Below are 13,514 nucleotides of genomic sequence, written 5' to 3'. Positions count from 1 at the left end.
TTGATGTATCGGAGGTTTATTGAATGAAATGATAATAAACTACAAGAGTTTTATAACACGAAAGATAGGAAGCAGTCGCATGTTTAAGAGAAATGATGCGATGCAATAAACACGTTACAGGCCTTAAACGAGTCCGAAGTTAGTGTTACTCTATACAAATAAATCTTGCAAAAGGAACTACGCGACAGTGTTTTTTAACATTGTACACAAAACAGGATAAGCTTAATTGAATTGAGATTGCAAGAAGTATCGAAATAGTGGTGGAACTATAAGATGTCGTTACCAATAGAGGAAGATCAAAATATGAGGAGCAATTGAGTATTTTGTATTCTGTTCTTCATTTTACGAACGTATATTTGCATATTTTTGTAAACATATATTTGCAATATTGGATTCTGTAGAATGAAATAGTAAAATATATTTCTGGAATATGTAGGTTGTAGAATGTTCGAAGATGCATTTTAATGATTTATAGTTCCTCGAAGTTTTCTGCACTGTTACCTCGCGATGGCAGACCGGACAGACGACACAAATACAGCTCTTTTTAGTTTACGATTTCAGTGTTAGGTAGTGTATTTTCTTTGACGTGCATATAATTATGCAAAGTAATTGTCTTACAACTCGGAGTTAAATATGATTTTCCTTTCACGAATATGTAAATTTAACACTTACGGGAATGTTGCAAATAAAATTGGGTCATTTGAATCGTGCCTGTCGTTGTTACTTAACCTCAATAAAACCTATCCATTCTCTTCTAATAACTTCAGCTCGAAAGCGAACTTATCTGTGAATAACCCAAACGTTAAAAAATACTTTAATTATGTTATGAATGCTTATGAAAATAATGATCGAAGAAATGAAGGCGTCGCCGAGATTCTTAAGATACACACTATACCACAATTGTTGAAAGAAAAAGTCAGGATTTCAGAAGATCTGAAGAGTTTAAATGACCTAAGTATGTTCGAAATTACAATTTTTGCCTTGTTAATGACTCAAATTTAATAGTATTATTTTAGATCATAATGTTTAACTACAATTTTCTGGTAATGAATGAGTATATTGATTTTCAGCTGCTGACAGTGAAGAAATGAAGAAACTTGCAAAGGAGGAAGAGTTAATGTACACGAAACATTTGTCAAGCATTGATGAGAAGATACTGGATATAATCTTAGAGAACTTAGGTAAAGAATATTACGAAAATGTTATTTTGGAGATAACACCTGGTGTGGGTGGTCAAGAAGCCATGTTATTTGCTAAGGATTTAGTAGAGATGTACATTGGGTATTTAGATTATTTAAATTTAAATTATGAAATGATGGAGTTTGATCAAGCAGAGCAAGGTGGAATAAAAAAAGCTGCCATAATGGTACCAGATTCTAAAGCCTATGACAAATTGAAATATGAAGGTGGTGTGCATAGAGTACAAAGAATACCAGCAACAGAGAAATCTGGTAGACTGCATACAAGTACAGCTACTGTAGCAGTCTTACCTGTGCCTAAAAATATTGACGTTGTAATAGAAGAGAAAGATTTAAAAATAGAAACAAAACGAGCAACTGGAGCGGGAGGACAACATGTAAATACTACAGATTCTGCAGTTAGAATTATTCACATACCTACTAATACTGTTGTAAATTGTCAAGAAGATAGGTCACAAATAAGAAATAGGAATATAGCATTAATAAAACTGAGAAGCTTACTGTATGAACAACAATTAGATAAACAGGTAACATTAATTAGTAAATTGCGTAAGAAGCAGATAGGACTGAGGTTAAGGAATGAGAAGATTAGAACATATAATTATAATCAAGATCGTGTAACTGATCATAGGATATCAGATGGCACGATGCATTATTTAAAAGAGTTTATGAAAGGTGGAGAAGCTTTGGAAGAGTTGGAGGAAAAGCTTCACAAGGATGCACAACAGAAAATTTTGCTGGAAATTATACAGAAAATGGAGAATGAATTGAAGTGAAAGCAAGATGGATCATTTAAAATTTGCCATTTTGATAAGAAACAACTTCATTTACATAGGCAAGCTACTGTACATAGCAAATAGTAATAAACTCTGTGTAATAGAAGTAACATTCATACGTTTTTTATAGAACGACATTTCGCCACGTCCTGTCATCGCAAGTTCTTTTTCTGTTTCGCTTAAGGAAGCAGAGAGCTAGCATAATAGAGAGTTCAACTGTTTATTTTGAAAAACATACAACAAGATCTTTTCATTGTCCCCGTTTTTTGGTTTTCAACCGCGTGTCCAAAGGCACACATCCTCATAACTCTTTGTATAATATACATTTAATGTACAAAATTAATATTCATAATCTCCATAAATATCAAACGACATGTTTCTTAGATCAGTTTAATGTACAAAGCACGAAACGTGAGAATGTGTCTCGTAAAGTATGTGTAAACGTGCGCTCTTTGTATACGGCCCTGCCCCGACATAGTTCCCACTCCCTCATCACATTAAAACCCTAACTAATGTTATCACTCTAAAAATTCCAACAACGATCATACAAGCGAATTAAGCTCAAATGCGATTTCATCATTTTGCTGCAAGTTCCGCCCGACGATTATCCTACAAAATGTAGGTGCGTACCTCCTACGAGTGTTTTTTCTTACGAATTGACTTCCTCGTTTACGTCGTCGCTTCAACTTAAGCATTATAACGCGGAATATGCATTCTGACCACCGGAATTCATCTTATTCTACACGTAGGTGGATTCATTCAAGATTTTCTGAGCAAGTAACAACACTGTAATCCTTCGCATGGCGAATCTACCAGCACTTTCCATTACTGCTTGTAAGTGTACTATACATATCCCGTTCAAAATTTGAATTATTTCAATTGTTCAAGTACTTTCACAAGCTATTGATATTCTAGTCGATAGATTTTTTTTTCAGCAATCACACGAACTATAAATTTGATCTTTTATCGCGTACAAGGACAATGCACAGCAGTTAATGAAGTCTTTAATTCATTTCCTAGTTCAGCAATCTGCAGTCATTACGACATAAGCACCATTGAAGTTTAATGACTACAAAAACTAATAACAAAGAGAAGGAATGAAAATGAAAAGAGAAGAGCAGGGACGCACACGAAGGAGAACATTGTATTGCATCTTGGGCAGTAAGGTTGTAGTTTAGGACTAGTTCGGCATCGAATTAATGCGTTTCAATCATCAAAATCTATAATCTCCGAGGTAATTCACTAAACTTCCGAATGCAGACCCTGCCTGCACATTCATTAAAGTTCGCGCTAGCTGAGAGGAGATAGCACCAGGACATTGCACCTCCTCATTATAGCGTCGCTATAAGTATTAGAACATCTTGAAATCGTAATTAACTATTAAAAAAAGAAAGAAAAAAGAACATCGAAAATTTCGCAATGAATATCCCCGAGTTGTACTCTTTCTCTCGTTAAGAGCTTAAATAACATTGGCAAAGGTAGCTGTTCTTGACAACATCTTAAGACATTTACATCGAAGGACCATCGCAATATGCCAGCGCGTTAATTCCTATTATCAATGTAATTCAAGTTTCTCTATGTTTAGCGTTGATTCTGGACCGATAGAATCATCATTTGGGGTGTGTTGTGGATATTAGTTTTGATTGCAGATGACTTGTTTAATCAGGATATAGGACGTCAATAGGAAAAGGAGGAGGTAGATATTCGGCCCTGTGTTCGAAGCCAAACCACAGAGATCTTTAATCTCGCTTTCTCTTGGATGACTACGAATGCAGGACGTAGGTCTTTTCCTTTTCAAAGAGGTGAGGGCCTTTTGGCATACTAGAGAATTATTCTCATAGATTATTTCCTCAGGAATGACGCTCAAGCGAGGTGATACCGTGTCCTCGCAATCCGTGTTGACTACCAAGAGGAGCATGTTGCTGAAATCGACTGGCTGAACTATGTATGGCCTCAAGCAGTAATCGTTTGCGTCAGGCTCAACGTCGAAATTGTCGAAGGATGTATTTCGCAGGTACAGGTACACCTGAGGAGGTAAATTATATATTAATTTTGTTCATATAAGAGGCATGAATTTTATTTTAGTTTAGATTTTTGATAGATGTGCTAGGATCTAGTTTACACCTTTTAAAGATTAATAGGAAAGTTTCTTACAAGTTTATAGTAGCTACTTTACCTCTTGATCACAAGCTTCTGGTCTGGTTCGGTTGATGAGGACCTTTTGATCGAACATTTTTTCATCCTTTGCATCCACTGGCGGTTTCTCTTCACTTTCTTGGTAGTCCTCAGGAATACCCTCTTCTTCATTTGGATATGCAAATGCGTCAGCATAATCAGATTCCCAAATACCAGCTTTTGCCCAAGCCCAAGCCGCTTGTCCAATAAGCCAGGACATCATCTTCTGTGCATGCTTCCAAGGCTGAAGGTATCAGATGTAAAGATAATTAATATTCCTCAAAACTTGTTCGCTCTATTTTCAAAATAAATAATAGATAAGTTTCTTTACTGTTAGTAATATGTTGCCATCATTACTAGTCTGAGTACTTTTGAAACAGACTGCCTGGTAATCGAATATTCTAATCTTCTCGAAAACACCTTCTTTCACGAGACTGGACATGATTGGTCCCCTTAATTCCCCAAAGAATTTCCCTGCATCAGATTCATCTTCTGCTGCAATCACATATCCATTGTTATCCACCAAGTAGCAGGCCCACTTCTCCACACCACAGTGTGTATGACAATTGTTGTGACCCATGCCTTCACAACTAAACGTCGTATTTTGGAATAGCCCTTGAAGAGCAGTGTGTTGGAACTGAAAACCTACAACCGCTGCAGGAGCTTTTCCTTTTCGAGTTTCTAAAAGGTAAAAAATTAATATCAGTTTTTGGAGTCTACTTAGGTTCTCTAAATCGTAGAATTATTAAATCTTTGATATTTTACCAATGAATATAGCGCGACTGGCAGTAACTAGTGTAGTGTTATCAGCACCCTCTTCGTCAATTGGCACGGAAAAAACGAAGCTCTCTGATTGTACGTAATGCTGCTCTACAGCACGTTTGTACCAGACTTCGTCTATGGCTTTTGGGTGCATCCTGCTGAAATGGTCCTCGGGGATAGTACCATTGTCTTCCAGTAAGAAGTCCTGCCATCTGGTCAAGCCACTATGAGTGGCCATAAATGCGAGCGTCACGCCAAAACGTTGTTGAAACTCTTTCCTACGGGAAGAGAAGCGTTAGATTTCTGGCTTATAGTAAGTCTTCCTCGAAGCAGGTCTTCGAGCGTTAATCTAATATACTGCTTTAAGTGAAAGCTGCCGATTGGGGAGCTTTGATAACTCAGTTGCATCGTATTTTTTTGTATTCCATAGAAAAAATTGTAACTCAATTTAAAGAAGTTATTTTTTGAGGTAGTACAAAAATATAGAAACGTTGCAAGTGAATTTTTGAACAGATTATGTCTACTATGTGACAACTGTAAATAAATTTTCATGGTGTGGCGTCGCCGAAGTTATTCCTCTTCAAAGTCCCAAGCCTGAGTGATGAGCTTCGTTCTTGAAGCGGCGGTGATCTAATACTTTGCGCCAATTAACAATTGCAGAAGGGAAACAAAGAAACAAAATACAAATCGTAGTGATAACGAAAAGAAATACTTTGAGAAATCTTACGAAAACGTGTACGTTCGAAGATAATAAAGTAAATAAATCGATGTATAAAGAAAAGGTAATACAAGTTAAATAGAAGAGAAATAAAACCAAAAAAAGCAGACAGAGATCAACGGAAGCGGTTTAGAAACAACTATTAGACAAATGTTAATATCTAAGAACGTAAGGTGCGATGTGATGAACGTTACCTGGGCAGCAGATTCATCAGCCTAGCTAAAGGTCTGCATGGCGTCAAAGTGGTTAATATTAGTAAAAAGGAAATGGGTGCATTTCGTTATCCTGACTGAAGAAAGAGCAAGAAACATAAATGAGTGAAAAATCGTGTGCAGAGAACAGAGAAAACAGAAGGAACGTCGCGAAAACATGCTCACTGTGTTCATTAACCCAGTGGCGTAAACTCGTATCGTACATTAGTTACAATTTATAGGTCTTTAGGAAGATTACATTTCCTATTAGAAAGGTTCATCCTTGATTTAAAGGGCAAATTATAATAATGCTCACCCTTTTTCCTCGCGGGTAGTGCTGGGGTTTGCGAACCACTCGGTTACCTTTGCGTCAAATACCAAACTCAACAGGAGATCTCTGTCGCAGTAATAGGAATCTTTGTCCGCTTTGTATGCCGTAGCTGCATCGACAAACCATTAATTAGTCATTCTAAACCATTCATCGTTAATGTGTATTCTATTACTTACTTACTTACATACTTACGTTTCGACTTACGATGAGTATCGTTACCGGAATTTGTGGCCGAGTACTCTGGCGGTTGAGACGGTTGTTTCATATCGTTCCACCTCCAGCCCGGTTGACGAGTTCGATCCAGGAAGTGAAGAAGCTGTGCTTCCGAGGAATTGAACGACCGTTCGTTCTCGTAATGGTACCTTCGTCAAAGGCATTTGTTATAACCATTGAAGAAATATAAAGCCAACTTTAGAAAAAAATATTTAACTCACTTGCAATACAACCAATGAGGATGTACCCGCCAGTTTGTACCAGTAAAATAATCCGACACGTTTTTACCTGTAATACCAGACCTAGTTAGGATGCTGAAGGACCGGAAGATTTATATGTTTCTGTGGCAACAAAAGCGATTGCTTAGCTGATATAATTGCTGTTGCATTATCCATAAGTTTTCAAATTGAAGATAATCCGTAAGAAATCCGTCCAGATCTATCTCGAAAAGTTTGATCATTTATGTCGATTGCGCGATGTCGCTGAATGGGAAGTTTAATTTCCTTGGACTTTTGAATACACGGGTAAACGAAAGTCCGATATACAAGTTCATACACACAGAGAAAACTTTGTAATCAAACTTCTCGAGAGTCTTGCTAGCATATATACCCTCTATTGAATAAAACATCGAATTGCATTTACGGAGAACGCTGGAAAGTTCTGGGACAACGCTCAAGGCGATGTTTCTTCGATTACTCTAAAGTTTGCAGTTCCTAATATTATCTGGGAATTTTGATACTCGGTCACAGGTGGTCACCATTTTCTGGACTGTTCTGTTTCTCTTTTTCCTTCAATTTGAAATTACTTTTTCAATTTCAATTTGAGAAGTTTCGTAATTTAGGGAAATTGAACCGTGTTCGTCATGGTATAATATCCGTTCAGATATTATTCCTAATTCGTGAAATTTTTGAAGATATGAATCGTTCTTGTTGCTCTTAAGTGATATTTTTGTGAAGTACATACCACTAACGTGCACACGATGGATTTCTTCGGTTGCGTGCACGCGATAGCTTCCGGTGTGGTCATGTTCCGGCAAACTGACCACCACCGTGAACGGTGTTTTTGGTATTCCCGTGTAATCGTATTTCCTTTTCACTCTACCTACGCGTTTCTGCAGAGGAGAAATCATATTAGACCGAGAGAAATCAGAATATTTAAACTGATATCATTATTAGTATCCTGAATTTACCAATTTCATTGTACTTACCATATCATCGTAGTGATATTTTGTGTGCAGTGTCACGCTACCGTTAGCTTGATTGACCACATCGTTACGAAGCTGTGAAAAAATTCATTTCATTATCATGAAGACAAGGTATATAAGTAAAAAAGGGAATTTATTGATTTGAAAGATTAACAGTTCAATAGATCTGATCTTACCATAATGATTCCTTCATCGAATTCCCTCGGTCCTCTATCTTGATCCATCAGTTCGACCTCCGCCATGTCTACACTATTGTATGCTGGTTTCAAGATACCCTGAAACTGTAATTTCACTCAATTATAATATTTAATTTCGTATAAGAAGTTATGCCTGATATTAAATGATGATTGTTCAGCATTACCACTGGTCGAAGGTCCGGATGAATCAGGATAAAACCGTTGTTAGTCACGATGAACGCGTATCCATTAACACCGAGCTGTTTTAGACGCGTGGAACAAGGCAAACAACGTGTCGAATTAATACTTTTTGTTGCTAATGAAGAAATAAAAAAGAAACTAAATATGATTGATAATTCACCAGATGTGGCATCATGAGTTTTTGAATCTCTTCGATGGGGACGTCCGTTCCAGCAACACCGAGAAGATCGGCAATTCGTGTCTGCGAAAAAAATCATAAGCGTATTTTAATGGAATTCCTGTACTTAGGGTGTTCGAAATACTTGGAATATAATTACGAATCATCATCCCAAGTCACATAACCATAAGCGTAATAATCTACCTTCTCCAATAAACGCTCTATCACACAATGAATTCTTCTAAAGACACACGTTCTAGTATTAAAAATAATGATATTTACTAAAAAGAAACGATACCAACAATAATAACGATTTATCTGCTGTATAAACTGGCTGGACGTGTAAACTAACTCAACTACGGTTTCAATAATAACGATAATAATAATAATAACGATACACAATAAGAACAATTAATGTCTGACGCAGGCTATCCTAAGTATTAATCAAATCACAATTAGCCACACGTTAGTCGTCCCGACGATCCTCCTTTTATCTTTTCTACACATTAAATTCACTTTTTTAATTTAGTTTTTTCAAATATTCTATAGTTCTATATTTGTTGTATTTGATTTTCAGAAGATAGGACGGTCGTCGGAATGATATTCGACTGAAGTCTACTGGATATACTCGTCTAGCGAAATCTAGCACTCAATTAATTCTTTTTGTCTATACTTTTCTCTGTACTGTCTGGGTGTTTTCCACACCCAATAAGATATACCTTTCTTATGTGTATATATCAGAACATGTGTATATACGTGTACCACTGGCAGAACCAGAGATCTTCTACTAGTTGATGATAATATTAAATAATAATGGTAATATTAAGAGGAGGTATCGCCGTTCGCAATCCAACAGGCGGGCAGGATTTATCCATGTTTCTACGCGTCTCGAACAGGGCACAGGGTAGACTAAAGTACCTAAACCTACCTAATGATTAAACTAATGCCCAGTACTAGCGTTAGACCAAAGTAAGATACCAGAGAGAGACGAACGTGGACCTAAACGGAACGGAAGATCGTCGCGCGGCGTCGATCGTGCCTCTGAACTTCCACTTTCAATTTTAAACCTTTTGGAAACTCACACTTCCCCTCTATCTAAATGCTTCAAAGGGAGAAAGAAATCAACTTCAACCCTCGTGCTCTCCTTATCGAAGCCTTCGTGACCTCTTTTATAATACGTGAATACGGAAAACAGAGGCGGGGGTCGAGCCGCGCTCGAATACAAAAGGTGAAGGGTTACAGGGTTCTATGCATCGAGAACAACGTTGCTTGCGCTTTTTGTTTTACTGCCAACCTCTCTTGTCTCTGTCACCCAGTACGCCTCGTTCACCAGCACCTGCCTTGTGATGTTCTGTGGACAAACAGGAACTTAAAACCAAAGGAAACAATGTGCTCGTGTGGGGGACGATTACATTCATTCGCGACGATCGAGGATACTTTTTGACCTCTGTCGGTGAATTACTGCGCGAGGGGTATGGCTCGATTGATTATGAAGCGTGACGGGAAAGATGCATGCTCGATAACGCGGAAAATGGCAATTCGAGAAGAATGCTTGAGACGACGCAGTGTTTACTTCTTCGTGGTGCACTTCGTCATGATAAATTGGTAAATTAAACGAACGTTGATGCACGTACATCGTTTAAGCTATTACCAAAGCGCATTGTATCATGGGAATTATTAATAGAAGGGATCGAACGACGATCTGGTGTATGATAATGGGGGCGATATTCTATTCTTGATTATGTGGAACTTGCAGGGTTTTTCAGTGACTCATGAAGTTGATCTCGTATACCTTGAGATGTTAAGTGGTGTTTTAAATGAGAAAAGTTATTGGTCACGTATGGGAGACTCTATCGGTTAATGTTCTCTTCTGGGGAAGAATAATCAAGAGAAAAACAATTAATAAGATTCCTGGCATTGATTTCTTATACACTTTGTTCATTGATTTTTCGACTCGATTACGTGAGAAAGGAAAATCTTACCGCGTTTTCACGTCGATCGAACACTGGCATGCTGACCGAGGTCATCAGCCTGTACTCCTGAAGATCACCGCTTTGCTCGTGCGATTTCTTCTGCTTCTTCACGAATCTCCGATCTCGTTCCTCAGAGTTGAACAGTTTTTTCCTTCTATGTAGCCTTAAGAACCTCTCCTTCTGTTCTTCGCTTTCCCTTTGCTCCCAGAGCCAGTCGGTCATCTTTGGATCCGTTACGTCTGCATAAACTGGCGTCCATATCGTTGGATGATCCGTACGGCCGAGGACCAAGGGGCGTGCCATTACGGGGACATACTTTAGAACCTGAAAATAATTTCAGAAATAAATAATCAATGGTTTGATTCTGCAAATTGTGCAGAACCTTTTACTTTTGTTCGCTAATGTGTTTCATCGACTTCGGAGTACATACTCACCTCTTCTCTAACTTCAGCAAGGGTGCAAAGATGGACGAAGTAGCCTCTATTGGCGCAGGCCATCCATTGTACTTCTCTCACGTCCGCCACTTCTCTGCCAATCAGATAAGTGAACATTCTGACTGGCATGTCGGCTTTATACGGTTCATCTAGGTTGCCCTGCCAATTGTAGGTCTCAAAGATGTCTTTATAGTTATATGGAACACCGTCCGTTATCAGCATGATCGCCTGGTTGCATCTGGCACCCTCCCTCTCGAGTCGATAACTCGCAAGTAGCTGGAAAGCAGTGGTCAAGGCCAGGGAGAAGTTAGCGATCTTCTCAGTCTCCAGATTGGAAATAGCACGTTTCAGTTCTCTTACGTTGGCTAGGTTTGCTTGTACTAATGTGTCATTGAAGCAGGGAACCACCTTATACAAAATTTTCCAATTAATTAATGTCAACAAATATTCGTCTAGCTCACATCTAATCTCAACAAATTTACCTCCTTCGTAACATCGGAGAACGTGATAATATTGACAAAATCATTGTTCCCAAGAGTGTCCAAGATATTGTTCACCACATGCCTGGCGATCTCTCTGCGAATGCCAGTCATGCTTCCAGAAGTGTCGATCAATATCAAGATGTCCTTGGGGCTGGAAGCTGCCTCGATGTACCAGCTTCTGGTCCTACAATCGAAGAGGTCCACTGGTTCCATGTACCAATTCATCGCAGGATACTGTCGCATAAAGCCAGTCGCGCTACCGAAATACTGCCAAGACAGAGAGGGGTCTTGCTCATAATTGTTAATGAACGTTCTGTCGAGTGCCTCGGACCATTTGATCGCTCTGATCACGTTTGATGCTCTCTCGTAAACGTTCGTTGGAACGTGGACAGCAGACATGTTCAAATTCACTGGGCCACCGAAATGGACGCTGTGTTTTAAATCGATAGTGTTGTTTCTAGCATTAACAAACTGGAAGGATTCTGGGGGATCTTTGTCCGGGAAAGATGAGGCTGATAATTCGGCGACGTCCATGATTCTCTGAAGTAAAGTGTAAGATTGGATATTAATGAATTAGCTATGTATACGGTGTCCCAGTATTAAACGAGTCGATTTTCTCGAAAGTAAAACCTCAAACGAAAAAAAGTATTATTCTTTATTTTCGGTTTATCTTTTTATGTAGCGTCATTCCCTACTCGGTTCTACCTTCGATGCTGGAACACCTTATATGTTGCTTTTTATTCGTTATCTTTACCTTGATGGCTGATATTTTGGACTCCATCATGGCCTTGATGTCCTTAGCAATTTCGTGGACCAAGACATTACCATCACGTGGTTTCACAGCCGCCTGCTTGTAGCTCTCGTGAAATTTCTCCACGTTGGTCACGTATTTTCCCAACTGGGACAGTTCGAAACCCAATTTGTGCGCCCATGTTTTCACTCTGTATAAAAGGAATAGAGAGTGTCAAGTGCTATATTAAAGTAAAACTTAAAGTCACCTGAGTAAATCTTAAACGTACTTCAAACGTAGTAGAGCTAAATATAAAATCTTTCCCTGACTCTAAATTACACGACCCAGGTCATACTTTACTAAATATGTAACATTTCAACCCTGCAATTCCCTATTTACTGTATTCTTTCAAATATTCTTCGGTACTCTATTCTAAGTACTTTAAAATAGAAACAAAAAAAAATAGGAATGCACATGACGTATCCACGTTTTCACCTCCCAATGTAGGCGGTAAACGCGTGTTCAGGTATGATCAACAAATCTGGCTAAATAAACGAAGAACCCCGTTTGAACTAAACTTCTTCAACAACGAAGCCTAAATTGTCACTAAAACGGAACATCTCCAATATCCGTTGACTTACGTGTTAGACGATATGCTGTCACCAGAGTCGGGTGTCTGGATCAGGATAAGGATGACGACGGCAGACAGGAAACGGGGCCTCATAACTGTCCCGTTCGCAGTCGGCTCTCTGCTGTTTACGCTAGGACACGGTAAACAAAACTGAGGCCGAGAGTAAGCTCGCGTCTGACATCAAGGATACTCTCGACCGGCTGTAATCGTTGTCCTCGTCGTCGTCGTCGTCGACGTCGCCATGCAGTGCGCGCACATCAACTCTGGAACGCCAGTTCCACGGAGTTTATCGATCCAGTTAAATACAGTATTCGAGAAACGGAGCTTGCGCGTAGTTGACGCGCGGCTAACAGCGTCGCACAGCGTCGCTAGCTGTTCACCGCCGAGAATTGATAGGAATGTTTGCCACTGAAGGTCTGCCATGAACAATCCCCTGTTTTCGTCCTGGCTTTTTTCATAATCGCCGTTTCATAATTCGTTGGTTCTCTTTGTATCTTAATGCATGGAGGGAAGAACTTTTTGAGAATTTGCTGCTGTACAGGAAAATGCTTTGAATGTGACTTCGTTCGGAGGGACTGAATGATGTTTAGATGATAATCTATTGAGAGGGTAGTTTAAAAATTAGGATGGATATTGGTTTATACTGATGACGTCGGTCATGCTCTTGATATGTGTTCCTTGTTTCAAGTTTCTTCAAAATTCTTGACAATTGTCCTGGGGAGAATAAAGGGTAATCTCAATTAGCGTTGAGTTAGGTAAGGTAAGAATCTTTAAAATAGTAGGTCTCGTATTACCTTTTTATGGAATTCGTAACTGAAAAAAAAAAAAAAAATTAAAAATAGGAATGATATAGATCCAATTTAATCAAGCTATAGGGGGAGTAACATACCGAAATATCTGTGAAGGAGGGAGAACAGAATATTTTCTGGGGCAAGTTTCCCTCGTCCTATCAACAGACCTTGCGACGTCGCCACCGAATCGTATTACGCATCTATGAAAAGACATTTTGTCAGTCTTTATGTCCTTTTCTCCTTGGCTGCGATCGATTTGCTTTCGTACTGGATGGTCCACAAAAAATCGAGTTCTGTTTCATGAATTACTATCCCTACTACTTCTGATAAATATTCAAAAACTCTTTTTATTGTTCTATCACTAATTTTC

General features: G+C 38.7%; 2 protein-coding genes across 8 annotated transcripts; one reads left to right on the top strand and one right to left on the bottom strand.

Moving 5' to 3' along the window:
• The first annotated feature begins 36 nt into the window (after positions 1-36).
• Positions 37-2,206, top strand: Mrf1 (mitochondrial translation release factor 1). 3 transcript variants are annotated; one of them, XR_013002051.1, is made up of 4 exons: positions 37-955; positions 1,071-1,726; positions 1,831-2,034; positions 2,106-2,206. XR_013002051.1 is itself a non-coding variant. In XM_076379418.1 (3 exons), exons 1-3 carry the CDS (start codon positions 634-636, stop codon positions 1,963-1,965), a joined length of 1,113 nt encoding a protein of 370 aa, XP_076235533.1. In that variant the 5' UTR covers positions 42-633; the 3' UTR covers positions 1,966-2,087. The 3 variants fall into 3 exon arrangements, 1 of the variants encoding a protein (XP_076235533.1); XM_076379418.1 differs by lacking the exon at positions 2,106-2,206 and having other exon boundaries at positions 42-955; positions 1,831-2,087; XR_013002050.1 differs by having other exon boundaries at positions 44-955; positions 1,071-2,034.
• Stj (voltage-dependent calcium channel subunit straightjacket) lies at positions 2,182-12,571 on the bottom strand. 5 transcript variants are annotated; one of them, XM_076379414.1, is made up of 20 exons: positions 12,364-12,571; positions 11,747-11,933; positions 10,993-11,532; positions 10,871-10,918; positions 10,511-10,786; positions 10,086-10,400; positions 9,398-9,454; positions 8,107-8,187; positions 7,931-8,005; positions 7,746-7,850; positions 7,573-7,644; positions 7,329-7,476; positions 6,587-6,653; positions 6,345-6,514; positions 6,138-6,261; positions 5,825-5,857; positions 4,916-5,190; positions 4,482-4,831; positions 4,152-4,394; positions 2,182-4,001 (listed from the first exon to the last, which is right to left on the bottom strand). In XM_076379414.1, the coding sequence occupies exons 1-20, from the start codon at positions 12,444-12,446 to the stop codon at positions 3,609-3,611; spliced, it is 3,642 nt and encodes a 1,213-aa protein (XP_076235529.1). In that variant the 5' UTR covers positions 12,447-12,571; the 3' UTR covers positions 2,182-3,608. The 5 variants fall into 5 exon arrangements, with proteins under 5 accessions (XP_076235529.1, XP_076235526.1, XP_076235527.1 ...); XM_076379411.1 differs by having other exon boundaries at positions 10,511-10,918; XM_076379412.1 differs by lacking the exon at positions 5,825-5,857 and having other exon boundaries at positions 10,511-10,918.
• Positions 12,572-13,514: the final 943 nt, after the last annotated feature.

Source organism: Calliopsis andreniformis, chromosome 5 (assembly GCF_051401765.1).
Source record: "Calliopsis andreniformis isolate RMS-2024a chromosome 5, iyCalAndr_principal, whole genome shotgun sequence".
NCBI lineage: Eukaryota > Metazoa > Arthropoda > Insecta > Hymenoptera > Andrenidae > Calliopsis > Calliopsis andreniformis.
The sequence above is the reverse complement of the archived record's forward strand: the minus strand, read 5'-3'. Positions and strand labels throughout refer to the sequence as shown.